The sequence below is a fragment of the Urocitellus parryii genome, chromosome 15, assembly GCF_045843805.1.
Source record: "Urocitellus parryii isolate mUroPar1 chromosome 15, mUroPar1.hap1, whole genome shotgun sequence".
NCBI classification, from domain to species: Eukaryota; Metazoa; Chordata; class Mammalia; order Rodentia; family Sciuridae; genus Urocitellus; species Urocitellus parryii.
In genome coordinates, this window is record NC_135545.1 from 16,904,066 (window position 1) to 16,918,805 (window position 14,740).

The following is a 14,740-nucleotide window of genomic DNA, read 5'->3' on the forward strand; positions in this document are numbered from 1 at the left end:
TGGCAATCAAGTCTGCAGGTCAGATGGTGTTTGACCTTAGAAAGGGTCCCGTCCAGCCTGAAGTTTTTGGCTTGTCCTTGGAGTGCTGTGTCCATGCACCTTTAGCCAGATGGCCATCAAATGTCCCCTCCTGAATGAAGGGAGTCCTGGCGTCTTGGTACCAGAGCTAGTGACTGGAACCGTAAGACGCTCCCCTGAGATCAGTCATTACAGGTGAGGCAGACATTGAGATGACCCAGCCAGACGTGGTGGTGCCCGCCTGTCATCCCAGCAGCTTAGGAGGCTGAGGCAGGAGGATTGCGAGTTCAAGGGCAGCCTCAGCAAATTAGCAAGATCCTGTCTCAAAATAAAAGAGGGTGGGGGATGTGGCCCAGTGGTAAAGGCCCCTGGGTTTAATCCCCCACAGATCCTACAAAGCAATCAGGCAGAGTTTAGACACCACGTAAGTTCGGAGAGGATGCAGGATAACCAAAATACAGGCTGATCAGCTGATTTATTAGAGTTAGGATGCATTTGATTGCAAGTGAGAGAGTATGTGGCAATAGAGTCAACCACAGGATCATTTATTGATGATGAGTTTGGAGGTAAGGGGGTCCCAGCTCAACAAGGTCCAGGGCCCAGGCCCTTTCCACTTTTCTGCTCTGCCACCCTTAGTTAGCTGCTTCCTGAAGTTCGAAACCTTATGGCCCCAATGTGGCTGCTGTAGCTCCAAGTATCATGTCCTCCTGTCCCTTTCTCTCTCCAGAGGTGACCCCAGCGTTCCTCCCCCAGAGCTCAGGCCACCATCTTTAATGGTTTTTTTTACCTCCCTGTGGAGATGATCTTTCAGAACTTCCTCAAAGGGAAGTCGGCAGGCTTCTCACAGATTGTAAGAAGTTTTAGAGACCACAACTACCTGTATTTCTTGGGACTTTTTTTTTTTTTTTAACCCAAAGGGGTCATGTTGCCAGAGAGGTCAAAAGTTGGCCACTTTCTCACTATTTCTTTCTCTTTGTTTCCCCACCCAGACTCTGATCTCCCACTTCCAATTCTCCTCTCCCAGAATCTGTGGCCTGACTTTCGGCCACCTTCCTACTGTCACTGATGCCCTGTTTCCTCTTTTTTTTTTTTTTTTAATGATTTTATAATAGCTGCTGCAGACTCCTGGGCCCCTCCCTGCCACCTCTGCTGGCCCTGACCTTGTCTTGTCCTTGCCTCCTTCCTGGGGTCCAGTTGAAACAGAGCCACCTCTTCTGTTCTGCGTCGAGGGGTCCCCTGACCCGCCTGGCACTCACACAGACCTGGAGGCCCTTTGCAGAATCCTCCCCAGGCTCAGGTCACCGTGAGCCAGGGGACAAGGCAGCGCCCACCCACCCCCGGTTCCTGCTCTGCCCTCTTCGGATGCAGGGAGGTTGAACAGTCAGAGGTTGTCAGACAGGAAACCGGCGAGGATCTGGCCATTCACAGTCTTCAGTCGGGATGGGTTGAGCCATCTCTGCGGGTTTTTAATAACTTTGTGGGTAGCCTTCCTGGGTACCTGGTCACACTTGGTGACTTCTAATTCCCCGTCACCTCCCCAGTGCTGTCGAAGCTGGGAGGCTGAGGCATTCACGATAGCCTCAGATAAAATAAAATATTTGGGAATCGATCCAACAAAAGAGGTGAAAGACCTCTACAGTGGAAAACTACAGAACACTAAGGAAAGATCTCCCATGTTCTTGGATAGACAGAATTAATACGATGAAAACGGCCATATACCAAAAGCACTATACAGATTTAATGTAATACCTATTAAAATTCCAATGTTGTTCATAGAAATAGAAAAGGCAGGTATCACTACAATGATGCAGCCACATCCATGTTTATAACAGCTCAATTCACAATAGCTCAACTGTGGAAACAACCTGAGTGCCCTTCGACAGATGAATGGATAAAGAAACTGTGGTACATATACACAATGGAATATTACTCAATCATAAAGAAGAACAAAATTATGGCATTTGCCAGTGAATGGCTGGAACTGGACACTATCCTGCTAAGTGAAATAAGCCAGTCTCAAAAAACCAAGGGCTGAATGTTCTCTCTGATAGGTGGATGCTAACACACAGTGGGGCAGGCGATTAGAAGTTCATTGGATTAGACAAAGGTGAATGAGGGGTAGGGACAGGGGATGGGAACAGGAAGGACAGTGGAATGATCAGACCTAACTTTCCTATGTTCTGATATGAATACACCACCAGTGTAACTCCACTTCATACACAACCACAAAAGTGGGAAGTTAGACATCCCGTATATTTAATATGTCAAAATACTTTCTCCTGTCATGTATAACTAAAAAGAACAAATAAATCATTTTTATAGGTAAATAAAAGCTGTGATGGCCAGGCACAGTGGGGCACACCTGTAATCCCAGCAGCTTAGGAAGCTAAGGTAGGAGGATTGTAAGTTCAAAGTCAACCTCAGCAATTTAGGGAGGCTGTATAAGCAACTTAACAAGATCCTGTCTCAAAACTAAAAAAAAAAATAAAAAGATGGGACTTGAGCTGGGCTCCGTGGCACACACCTGTAATCCCAGCAGCTCGGTAGGCTGAGGAAGGAGGATCGTAAGTTCAAAGCCAGCCTCAGCAACATCAAGGCGCTAAGCAATTCAGTGAGACCCTGTCTCTAAATAAAACACAAAATTAGGGCTGGGATGGGGCTCAGTGGTTAAGTGTCCTTAGTATCCGCCCCCACCCCCAACAAAAGGTTTCCATAGGGACTGGGGATGTAGCACAGTGGTAGAGCACATGCTTAGCATGCAAGGGGCCTTGGGTTCAATCCCCAACACTGCAGGAAAAAAAAAAAAGAAAGAAAGAAAAAAGAAAAAGGTTCCAGGTGAGTCAGACCTCTGCGGCCACCTCTACGCCATCCCACTGAAACCCATGCAGAACAGACTCGATAAAATCTGGGATGGAGATGGGTCATGTCTTGTCTCCCTTCTGTCCTCTGGATTGCGCTGCCTGAGGTTTGGTCGAAGGAGGATATTTTCCCCGGGGGCAGCTCTTGTAAACCTTTAAAGACGCGCGCATAGTTAATTAACAAAATTATATATAAATAGAAACCTGAGTCTCTGATTCAGAGAAGCAGCCTGTCAACCTGCTGGAGCTTGAGATAATTGCATACCCCCGATTGTATCTTTATCCTTATTTTGAATTTCACAAAGAAATATGGCTCTGAGTCAGCTTCTCAGTCTGACTCCCATTGGCCTCTTTACCCACATCCTGGCTTTGCTCTGAGCTCAGCAAACACTGCTCCGTTTACATCTGGCTCCACCTTTATCTCCAATTCTGCAGTAACCCTGGCTTTCCTTTGGGGAGGTGGCCCCACTTCTCCGGGGGTGTGAGCTCCCCTGCGGTCTCACGGGGTTGGCTGTGAGATGGGCTTCCTCAGCCTCCTGGTGGAGACTGCTTCTCTAGCCCCTGCCTTCTGCAGAGCAATAGCATCCCCCAAAAGGAGGAAATCAGTTCCTAGGAAGAGGAAGCAGTCTTGGAAGATCTGTGTCCTTCCAAATGGCCATAAAACATAAACTGATATGCAGTGTGTTTGCTGCAAAGCCCAAGCAGGAGAAAGAAATATAACCAGCTTCCTCGAAGCTAGAATGTGGGTCCTCTCTGTCTAGGGAGATCCAATCTGGATCGACTCCGAGTGAGGGAGATGTAGAAGGGCTTAGGCAGCCAGGGCAAGGTGGCCAGTGAGGAGGCCAGGGGCAGGGCCAGACGAAGGGGCATGGAGAGGGTCTTCTGATGAGGTCAGCTTCCTGCTTGATGAAAGTGCTGGGGGCACAAGCGGGGGACCCAATCAGACACACACTTCTGTACTCCTTCCCTTAAGTGGGGAATCCAATAGAAAAACTAAAACAGATGCATGGAGAGAGGGGCACCAATCAAAAATAGTGAGGAGCCTGTGGCCAGGGCAGGAGATAGGAAAGGAGGAAATTCCAAAGGCCACCCAGGTCAAAGCTGCCCCCTGGACTCCCGGCTCCAGGGCTCCTCCTCTTGGGGAAGTCTATGACTGTGGCTTTGGCTGTTAGCCAGCTTGCGACCTCTGTGTCCAGCTTTTCAGTTCTTCCCTGAGCAGAGACAAAGAACCCAGCTCCTCTGGATGGTAACATTAGCATCTCCCCAGAACCTCCGCCCTTGCCGCGTCCCCTCCCCCAAGGGCGATTCACTGTTTGCCCTACCAGCAGGAAAGCTTTGCTGCTGTCACCTGTGGACACTCCACTGTCATCTCTCTGCCACTCTCCCTCCCCCACTCACATGGCCCAGAATCCACCCTCCGTCCCAGAGTGGCCCCCTTTCCCTTAACTTCTGGAGAGTTCTGGAAAATGCCCCGACACCCTCTCACACCACCCAGACGATCGCCCCAAACTCTGATGACCGAACCTCCCGGCACCCGAGTTCGTCACGGGCACAGACGCAGTCGGGGGGCTGCCTGGTGAGGGTGGAGGGCAAGCAAAGCCAGTGACCCTGCCTCTACCTCCTCGCCAGAAGCCCAGGGGAAGGAGTCACGCCCCTGTTCTTCTCCACTTTCTTCAGAATGTAAGGTCTTCAACTTGTTCCCAGCTTTATCCATTCAGGGGTCACAGGACTCATGACACCTTTGATTTCTTTCAGAACCAGGTGGACCCAGGTTTGCATCACCTTGTTAGCAGCCGCTGTGGCAGAATGCCCTGGGCCACACGGGTGACAACCTACACCTTCCTCTCCCCACCCAAACCCAGCCCCCGCCCACACCCAGGCCTCATTCTCCCGGGAAGAAAGCGAACATTTTTAACATTGGTGCTGAAATCCCTAAAGTTCTGAGCTGAACCATCTACCCCCAGTAGGTGATCAATAAATGCGTTGGCAATAAGACTGAGTACAAACAGCCGCCAGCGTTTCTCTGGTTGCCCTTCGGGGAAGGGAGGCCTGGCCAGCTGTTTCCCATGTGTCACCCCTCAGTGCAGAGCGAAAACTTGCACGATGACCACATCTCAGCAAAAACAGCTTTTTAGAAGGTTTGAAACCCTCTGAAGTCAACTGTGCTAATGACCTTAATTAATTAATTATAATTATTATTATTTTTTTTTGCACGTATTTCTTTCCTGGGAGGAGAATGGACCTGCAGAGAGCAGACCTGCTTTGCCTCTGATTTTGTCACTCCTTGGGGCCTGTTTACTTTTTCCTGATTATACCGGGTCCCCCAACTTTGGAAGTTTGCCTGAGCCAGGTCACTGCAGACTGACCCACAGCTGAAGGAAGGATGCAGAGTGGGCTGGGGGTTTAGGTTTGGGAGTCACAAAGTCCAACTTCCAGTCCTCCTCCAGTCACGCTCTAGGCTAGCTCTGCCATCTCAGGGGAATCCTTGGCCTCTCTGGGCTGGTTCCCTGCTCTGCCAAATGGTGATAATGTCGTCCCCACCGTGTGGCCATTGAGGAGTAATGAATCCAGCCACCTCCTAAGATGGGTTCACTATTATTTCTCTTTCCCTGACCCAGAGCCTTGGCCAGAGGCATCCTGTCTTCTAGTTCTTTCCCTTTCGAGTCTGGGTGTTGATGCTTCCATTCACCACGTGAGAAAAAAGAGAATAAGGAAAGACCATTCTCTTTTGCTCGCTACCAAATTTATTTGGGTGACTTTTCTCTGTCATGGTTCACAAACCGTCCCTGAAGATCTGAATTCTCTGAGCACTGGGAACTTTCCCGTACAGCCCACCCTGGGGGGGCAGGTTGCTCCCCACCCCTGGGGCCCTGTCTGCTCCCTTCCCAACCTGAAGAGTGAACTCCTCCCTCTCTCTTCTCCTGTCGCCTGGCCACTCCCTCTGACCCTGGGCACTGCTCTTTCCTTCTTTTCCCTCAGAAAGACACAGGAATTGGCCTGTTGCTCTCAGGGCCCAGGAGGAGGGAGGGGGGACACTGGGGGAGGTCATTTTCTTCCAGAGAAGTCTCTGATCCTGACAACTTCCCAGAGTCAGATCCAGAGCACTTGGGAGAACCGGAAGAGGCAAAAATCAAGAGCTGGCTTCTGTGAGCACATCCCTAAGGGGGCAGGGTGTCTGCTCTGCCCCTGAGCCACATCCAGTCGTCCTGTCAAGGCTTGGCATGGTCCTGCCCTGGGGACATGGATCTGCTACACCTCCCTGCCCCAGAGGACCACACGCTCAGCCCAGACCTTGGGGCTACCTGCTTCCTAGCCTTCCTGGAGTCTGTCCCTGCTCTCTAGGTTGCACAGTCCTGCACCTGCCCCTCTCCTCCACCCTTGACCTTCAGCTCCACACTAACCTCCAGCCTCCAAGGGCTGCAGCCGCCCATCAGCCTCCCCAGCAGCTCCTTGAAATCGGCTTGGAACCTAGATGATGAGAAATAGTAGACAAGGGGGTCCACACAGGAATTCAGGGTGCTGAGGAGCAGCACGTAACTCCTCCAGGTGGGGCTCTGACCCTCGATGTAGCCCACCACGTGGGACATGTTGTAGGGCCCAAAGCACACGAGGAAGTTGAGCAGCGTGGCCACCACGAGCCCCACCACCCTCCTGCGCCTGCGCCGGCTGCTCCCCCTGCTGAGGATCCACACGAGGCGACTGTAGCAGAAACCACTGATGAGCAGGGGCACCCCAAAAAGGATCACGGCCATCTCCAGCCGGACGGGCAGCAAAAAGGCCAGCTGGTCCTCCCGGAATTCCAGGTAGCAGGTCCCGTTGGATCCCTGGCTGTGGGATTGGTCCCCAGAGAATTCAGCAACGTAGACCACGCTGCAGTGAGAAGCCGCCAGGAGCCAGCAGATGCCACTGACCAGGGCAGCCTGGCCCAGCCTGGGCCGCGTCTTGTACCACATCGGGTAGGCCACGCTCAGGAAGCGCTCAGTGCTCACGGCTGCCAGGAAGAGGGACGTGAGATAGATGCTGGTGAAGAAGAGGAACCCGGACAGGGGGCAGAGGATGAAGGGCAGCGGCCAGCGCATGCCACTGGCCGCCTCCACCATGCGGAACGGCAGGAAGAGCAGCAGGAGCAGGTCTGAGAGGGTCATGTTGAGCAGGAGAATGTCCACCGCCACCGGGCGGCGCCGCAGCTTGCCCACGAAGATCACCAGGGCCATCAGGTTGAGTGGGAGCCCCACAAGGAAGGAGAAGAGGTACACAGAGAAGTACAGCCAGTGGTTTCCCGGGAAGAAGAACCTGTCTGGGCTTGTCTCCATGGTCACAGCCACTGCTAAGAGGGGGAGAGGTGAGTGCACTAGTCCAGGGAGGGGTCTTTCTGTCCCTCACCCATCAGCCAGGAACTCTGTCACCAGTGCCAGCCCCACCCCCACTGTCACACAGCCCCACATACTTTTCCAGGCAGGATCAGCCAGCCTGCCTTCGGGGACCTGCCCTTTCTCCTGTCACTCCCCCAGCACAGAAAGCATCCAGGTGCTCTCCCAGCACCGGGCTCACCTGCTTCTTTGAAGATGCAAGCCCTCTGCTGCACGTCACCTTGCTCTCCTCTCCAGAACAAGTGCTCTGAGCTCTGTATCTGGCAGAAATGCTAAAGACCTAGCAGTGCCCGTGACGTCACTCACTGTGGAACAGAAGCACAAAAGATGCCTTGAGCTCTGTCCCCAGGGCTGTGTCCCTATGCAAAGAAGAAGAGCAAATTCCACCACGGGCCTCCTCCTGAGCCTGAGCAGCCTCAGCCAGGATGTCCCGTCCAGGCCCATGCTCCCATGACGCCGTGGTCCTCTCTCCTCTTTTCCACTTGATTTTGGTCTGTTTTCTCTAGCAATGGCACTTCTCCAGTTTGCCTTGTAAGGGCAGGAAGTGTGATGCGGTGATGGAGGGCTGGGCTCTGGAACTGGCTCTGTGACTCGCCAACTTTGTGATTTGGGGCAAGGGTCCCCCTTCTGTGTCCCCTTTCTCATCTATAAAACAGGGATGGTTATAGAAACCGTGTCACCGAGTAAAACATGGGCACAGGCCAGGTGCCTCCAATGGAGCTTGGAACTGTCCCTGTCATGATGCAGGCTTGTCTCTGGAGGGTGATGATGATGATGAAGACGATGGTCCAAGTGACAGAGGTGGCCAGGCTGCTACCGGCTTCATCCTGGTGGGCAGGAGATCCACAGCAGGCCTCTGTTCCTCAGGGGATCCCTGCTTTATCTCACTGTGTGAAATCCTTCAGCCTCTCCCCGGGGAAGTGACTTGCTCCAGGGCATAAACCTCATTAAGTAAGACCACCAGGGTTCAAAGTCCAGTTCTCTCTGGCTTCAGAGATAATGTATTTATTCACTTAAAGACTGAAGGAGCACAATGTGATGCCATTTCACACCCATTAGGGTGACTATCATCCAAAAGTCAGACAGTTCCAAGCACTGAGCAGCCCAGGGGAGGAAACCAGGGCCCTCATCTGTTGCAGGTGCAGCCACTTTGGAAAACAATTTGGCAGTTTCTTAAAAAGTTACCCTAAGGCCCCACAGTCCCACTGCAGATATCTACTTAGGAGAAATGGAGCCCCCTGTGCACAAAAGCTTGCTCCTGAAAGTTCCTACAAAGAGTGGAAACATCACGGGCTGTCCGTCCACCTGTGAACCGATAAACAGACGGGCACATCCGCAGAATGGCGTTCTATTTGGCGATGACAAGGAATGAACCACACACTGGAGCCAGGGTGAACCTCAAAACCACCACGCTGAGAGCGGCAAGCAGACATAAGAGACCGCACCATAGGTGATTCCATTTATAAGAAACGTCTAGAAGAGAGACTTTTTTTAGAGACAGAAAGTAGATCAGCAGTTGCCTGGGGGCTGAGGGAGGAAAGGATTAATTGTAAATTAATTGTAATTAATTGTAAATTAATTGAGCTTGAGGGATCTTATGGGGTGGGGAGCAGGGTGAGGAGAGCACCCTGAAGTCAATTTACTGAAGACCATTGCCTTGGAGACTTGGCAGGGGTGACTTTTATATGCCAATGATATCTCAAGTTAAAGGTACAGCCCTGAACAAAGTTTTAGTTGTGGTGTCCTAACTTCTGGTGAGGAGGACAAGCGAAGAGGGAAGTTTGATGAAGACATCAATACCTGGGAGGTAAAGAAGGGAGAGGGGAACAGGAAGGGAAGGAGGAGGTCCTGGAGTTTGAATCAGAACAAGATATATTCCATGCTGGATGTGGTGGCACACGCCCGTCATCCCAGCAGCTCAGGAAGCTGAGACAGGAGGATCAAGAGTTCAAAGCCAGCCTCAGCAATTTAGTGAGGCGCTAAGCAACTCGGTGAGATCTTGTCTCTAAATAAAACACAAAATAGGGCTGGGGATGTGGCTCAGTGGTCAAGTGCCCCTGAGTTCAGTCCCTGGTACCATCCCCACAAAAAAAAAGATATATATTCCATGCATGTATAATTATGTCAAATACATCCTACTGCTATGTCTAACTAAAAAGAATCAATTTAAAAAGAAAGATGCAGAGAGACGTCTCAGAGAACATGCCAGAAGAATGGCTGATATACAACTCGACCTCCTGGGCTCAAGGTGAACAGAGGAAACTGTGGCAAATCCTGCAGGGCCTCACAGGACCAGGCAGGAACTGCATTCTCCCCGAAGTGGGAAGAAGCACGGGTCGCTGGGAGCAGCGGCCCAGCACCTCGCAGATGCCCCAGAGCAGTGAGAGGAGAAGGCCGTCCCTGGCACTGTGAGGGTGGGCAGAGGGGCCTCCTGGGCTGGAGTTGGGGTTTTTACTAAAATCTGCTGATGTCCCCTCTGCACAGGGACTGAGTTTATTTCTGTCTTTGGTAGAAACTTATTTAACCTCTCTAGCCTGTTTCCATATTCGTAAGATAGGGGTTCTAGAACATTCTTTGGAGAGCTATTATGAGCATTTATTCATTCACTCAGCAAACATTTATGGAGTGCCTGTGATGTGCCCATCGCTCTTCTAGACACCTGTAGACACTCAAGCATGCCAAGAGACCATTGGGAGAGCCCAGTTTGTACATGCCAGCCACACAGCCCCATAGGGGCTCTGTGAACATCGGTGGCATTATCGAACAAATTTGATTCCCATTCCTCCCCCTCATTAGAGCAGATGCCCAGGTCTCCTACGGCTACTTTTCTCTGTCTTCCCCCTTGTGGGGCCACCCTTCAGCTTCCCCAAATGGGTCACCAATACAGGTATTATCCTGACACTCCAGGTTTTCCCCTGACCCTCGGGGGAGCCTGCTTGGAAAGATCACATCCGACTCATCCCTCTTCCTTGCTATAAGCCTTGGGCAAGTTTGTTAGCCCCACAAAATGAAGATGTGATACACCTGGCCCCAACAGAGGCTACCCCATGCAGGCCTTCCAAAGAGGATAAGGCACCCTTTTGGGGGAGTGCCACCCTGCACCAAGGGGCGCTACTGGAGGAGCGGGTGGTGTCTTTGTTGAAATTAAAATGAGAGGCTCCTTCCCTTGATTGGAAGCAAGGCAGGCACACGGCTTAGTGAGCCCAGCACGGGCTAGTAGTCAGTGTGTGTCCCCTCTGCCTGACGCCCCTGTGCAATGAACAGCCTGCCCATCTGTGCTGCAGTCACCTGGCTAAATCCAAGGGTTGTGTGATGTGGACACCGTGGCATATACCTTGGTCCCAGCTTCTTGGGAGGCTGAGACAGGAGGATCAGTTGAGCACCAGAGTTCAAGCACAGAGTTCAAGGTCAGCCTGGGCAACAGAGCAGACCCTGCCTCTTAAAAACAAATAAAGGTAGTAGGAGGGTTGTGTGAGGATAAAATGAGACAACCCTCATTATAAAGCACTGGGCATGGTGGCTGACCTGGGCCCCTTCTCGCCAAGCATCTTTTCTGGGCCAGCTTCCCATTCATAGTGCGAATGCTGCCCCCTTGTGATCTGTAAGTGGTATGGCAGCCTCGTTATCTTGGCTAGTGCCTCCATCTCTTCTTTAGAAATTAAAATGTTCTTTCCTCACAAATGGCTGCAGGGTAGCATTGCACGGTGGTGTTCCTCCGGATTAGAAGCCAAACGTCATCCTCCTAGTGGGCAGGAAGGACGCGAGGGGTGGGCAGAGGCAGGAGGCAAGCGGACGTGTGGAGGTGCCAGCCCCTGGCCTCCACTCCTCTCTCTGGACGGGGTGTTGTCCTCTCCAGGCTTAGCTCTTCCCACAGGTGGCGCCGGGGATGGCTCCGGGCAAGGCTGCCCTGCAGTTCTGATGGGGCAGCCCCGACATGGAGCCTGGAGAAGCCCCTTTCTCCCAACAGAAGCTGCTATTTCTGGAATGTTCCTCCTTGCATTCTTGCCACACACACTGTCCCGCGGCCAGGACCTGCTCCCAGGTAGCCAGTCACCAGTGGATTGAGCACCACACTCCAGGCCCCTGTGATGAGCCCCAGTTTTCGCCACTGGGCCCCCATGTCGGGGCGCAGGAAGCCGGCCACGTTGGAGGCGTTGTAGGGCCCCAAGCAGAGCAGCAGCGTGAGCAGGGCCCCGCCGGCCACCCAGGCTGCCCTGACCTTCCGCCTGTGGCTCAGGCCTGAATGGGCCAGGGCCCGGAGGCAGCCCACGTAAGAGAACGCGGTGATGATCAGGGGCACAAAGAAGAGCAGGAGGGAGAGACTGAGGCGGGCGGGGCCGGCAGATGCTGGGTCCCAGGCCTCCAGGCAGATGGGGGAGCCGTTGGCCACTCTGTTGATGCCCAGGGAGCTGGTGGTGTTGTCCAGCCAACCTCCCGGAGCCTCCAACCCAAAGACCAGCCCCAGATGACACAGGACGAGGGCCCATATCACCACACAGACGCCCCAGGAGTAGCGCGGCCGTCGGAGGGCTTGGTAGCCCAGGGGGAAGGCTGCGCCCAGGTAGCGGCCAGCGCTCAGAGCAGCCAGGAAGCCCCCGCCAGCGTAGAGCGGGGCGAAGTGGACTAGGGAAAAGGCAGGGCACAGTTGGACCGGCAGAGGCCAAGCCCCCAAGGCCAGGGCCTCCACGGCCTTCAGGGGCAGAGAGATGGCCAGCAGGAGATCAGAGCAGCCCAGGTGGAGGGCGTAGACCAGGCTGGGAGTGAGGCGGTGCCGGGCGTGGGAAGCCGCGCTTCTGATGGCCAGGACATTGAGCGGGAAGCCCAGGGCAAAGGCGGCCACGTAGAGGGCGAAGGAGAGCTGCGGAGGCAGGTTCATGAGGCAGCCGCTCCTGCACTCCGCTTGGTCCCACTTGGTCTTCAGATCGCGACCAGAGAGCTGGCTTCGGTGCTGCCTGGGGTGAGGCAGAGGAAACCGAGGCCGCTGAAGGAGGTGGCAGCCAGGCAGCCGTGGAGCCAGGATCAGCAGCAAGGACTCAGCTGTCTTTCCACCCTGTCACCTCTTGCAAAGAAGAGGACAGCGGTGTGGTAACAGGAAGAAACAGCCAGGCATGCAGTCACGGAGGATGCACGGCCTCTGGCTCCCTTAGGCTCTGGGGAGAGAAGGGGTTTAGAGAGGTCAGAGTGGCTTCCTTGGGGATGGGTCCCACTCCCAAGCTCACTCCCTGCCAGTGGGGAGCCCACAGGGCAGGTGCAGAGGTGAGGGAGGACCCTGGGCTTGGATAGGAGCTACAGGGAGCAGAGGAGGTCCCCAGGGGAGAGCCCAGGGTAAGCCAGATCCCATGTCATGGGGGAGGAACTTAGCCGATCTCAGGGGACACCCCAGGCAGGGGACCTGGGGGATCACTGGTGAGAAGAGGAGCCACAGAAAGAGGGACTCACCTCTTGGTACTGCCAGATGTCTCTGAGGCTCAGGAGTCCCCTCACTGGGTTGCAGGAGGATGCCCAGGATGGGCAGTGAGCTGGAAGAGAGGAGGGCGGGGTGGCAGGGCCATTAGCCTCAGGCACTAGCAGCTTGGTTGAGCAGCTAATGGGGCATCCCAGGCTGGAGCGAGGCTGGACTGCCAGAGGCCGGGGGCTAAGAAGGGAGCCAGGATAGGATGGGGCTTTTTTCCAAGTGATGCATGTGAAGCCGAGATCGTGGGGGTCCGCCAGAGGACAGCTCTATGCCTAGCCACTGCCAACTCAAACTGCCCCAGGGGCTACATCTTCCCCAGTGCAGGAGGAACACTTGGGCCAGGCCCCTGCCTTATTGGCTCATTCCAAGTGACTTTAGTCACCAACCCATTGGTGTGCAGCAATTTATGTTGGGATGTCAAAAGCTTCATTCCGAGGGAGAGCTTACCCTGGCTGTGGGCATGCTCCCTCTCCTTCTCTCCCTAGCTTCATGACAGCAGCTGCTGACCTTTGCAGTGTTGGTAAAAGGCAGGAGAAGAAAGAAGAGACAAGCAGAGTCTGTGTGGTGGGTACTGGAGTAACTGGGCTGTGGCCTCAGCTCAGCCTCTCTGGACAGCGAGGATGTCCAGGCCGATTCCTCCCCAGGTTGCTTGGGTAGGGACATTGGACGGTGCTCCCTGGGGACAGGAGGTGCCTCCAGCAGGTTGCTTAGCTTGCTTTTCTCAACCTTGGGGAAATGCCTGGCCATTTACCTTGCCATGGAGGTCATCTTGACTTTCCAGAAAGATCTCCTAAGCAAGACTTAAAATGGCTCCAGTCTGGCTCTCTCTCAAATGTGGTCCACATCTGGTCAGTGGAAAAGAATGCTCTCAGTCTCTCTGATTCTCCAACCGTGCCTGCACCTCTTCATCTGCCTCTGGCTCTTTCTGCCTCAACTTCTCAGCTTCAGTTTTCCTAAGGGTGTGTGGTAGTCACCAGGCCACTCTGCCCCTTCCAAATCCCCCGTCCAAATAATGAGTCCTCTCACCAGGCTGCAGGGGTGAGCAGCATGGGGTTCTCAGCCCATCAACAACTCCCTCCAGAAGAATTATCCAACTTCCTTTTTAGACCTCAGATTCTTTTTTTTTTTTTTTTTTGGAGGGGGTACCGGGGATTGAACTCAGGGGCACTTGACCACTGAGCCGCATCCCCAGCCCTATTTTTTTATTTCACTTAGAGACAGGGTCTCACTGAGTTGCTGAGTGCCTGGCCGTTGCTGAGGCTGGCTTTGAACTTGCAATCCTCCCATCTCAGCCTTCACAGCTGCTGGGATTACAGGCCTGCGGCTCTGTGCCTGGCTTAGACCTCACATCTTGCTTGCACCTCTCCAATCCTGCATCTGTGGCAAGGCGCCTCACTTTGAATGGAGAAGAACGTGCCACCGACTGCTTAGTATTTTATCTTTGGCAAATACTGAGAAACGGACAGAAAGGAGAAAAGAATCAAGGGTGCCATTTTACCTCCTGTGACAACTATTTAGGAGAAAAGCTGAGCTCTAGGGGAGACGTGGGGTCTTCCAGATCTCTGCTTAGCCCCCCCACCACCTGGCTGCTGGGGCCGCTGCCCTGCGCCACTCCTCAGCGGGCCTTCCTCCATCTCTCCCCCCAAACCCACCCCCTCTCCCCCTCCATATCCATCTTGCATTGTGTGAATCCTGAGCCTCTGTGATTCTGCCACATCACGTTTGCTGGCCCCTCTGCTAGAAGGCTGGCCTCAGGAGGGCAAAGATTCTGGGCTGCTTTGTCCATTGTGTGGCACCCTGCAGCGGCTCCGGGCACTGGGAGGATGGTAAAACCCAACCTGGGGCGGGGGTGGGGGTGGGGGTGCCTGTGTTCTGGAGTCCCTGGCCGCCTGCTCTTCACGCCTCAACAATGCCTGTTGACAGTCCCATCTCATGGTCAATGGGTCATGAAGTAGGTTTATGTCAGCAGCTGGGCTCAGGGACAGGGGGGAAGGCTCCCGGTGGTTGCCAGGGAGCCTGAGCCAGGCTTGGTGAGGCCC

The 14,740-nt window shown here is 53.8% G+C and overlaps 2 protein-coding genes across 2 annotated transcripts; both read right to left on the reverse strand.

The window, feature by feature from the left end:
* Window positions 1-6,214: 6,214 nt before the first annotated feature.
* Window positions 6,215-7,189, reverse strand: Ffar3 (free fatty acid receptor 3). Its single transcript, XM_026391299.2, has one exon. It carries the CDS (start codon window positions 7,187-7,189, stop codon window positions 6,215-6,217), a length of 975 nt encoding a protein of 324 aa, XP_026247084.1.
* Window positions 7,190-11,219: 4,030 nt separating this feature from the next.
* Window positions 11,220-12,122, reverse strand: Ffar1 (free fatty acid receptor 1). The gene has a single exon (XM_026391302.2). The coding sequence runs from the start codon at window positions 12,120-12,122 to the stop codon at window positions 11,220-11,222; it is 903 nt and encodes a 300-aa protein (XP_026247087.1).
* Between the last annotated feature and the right edge of the window lie 2,618 nt (window positions 12,123-14,740).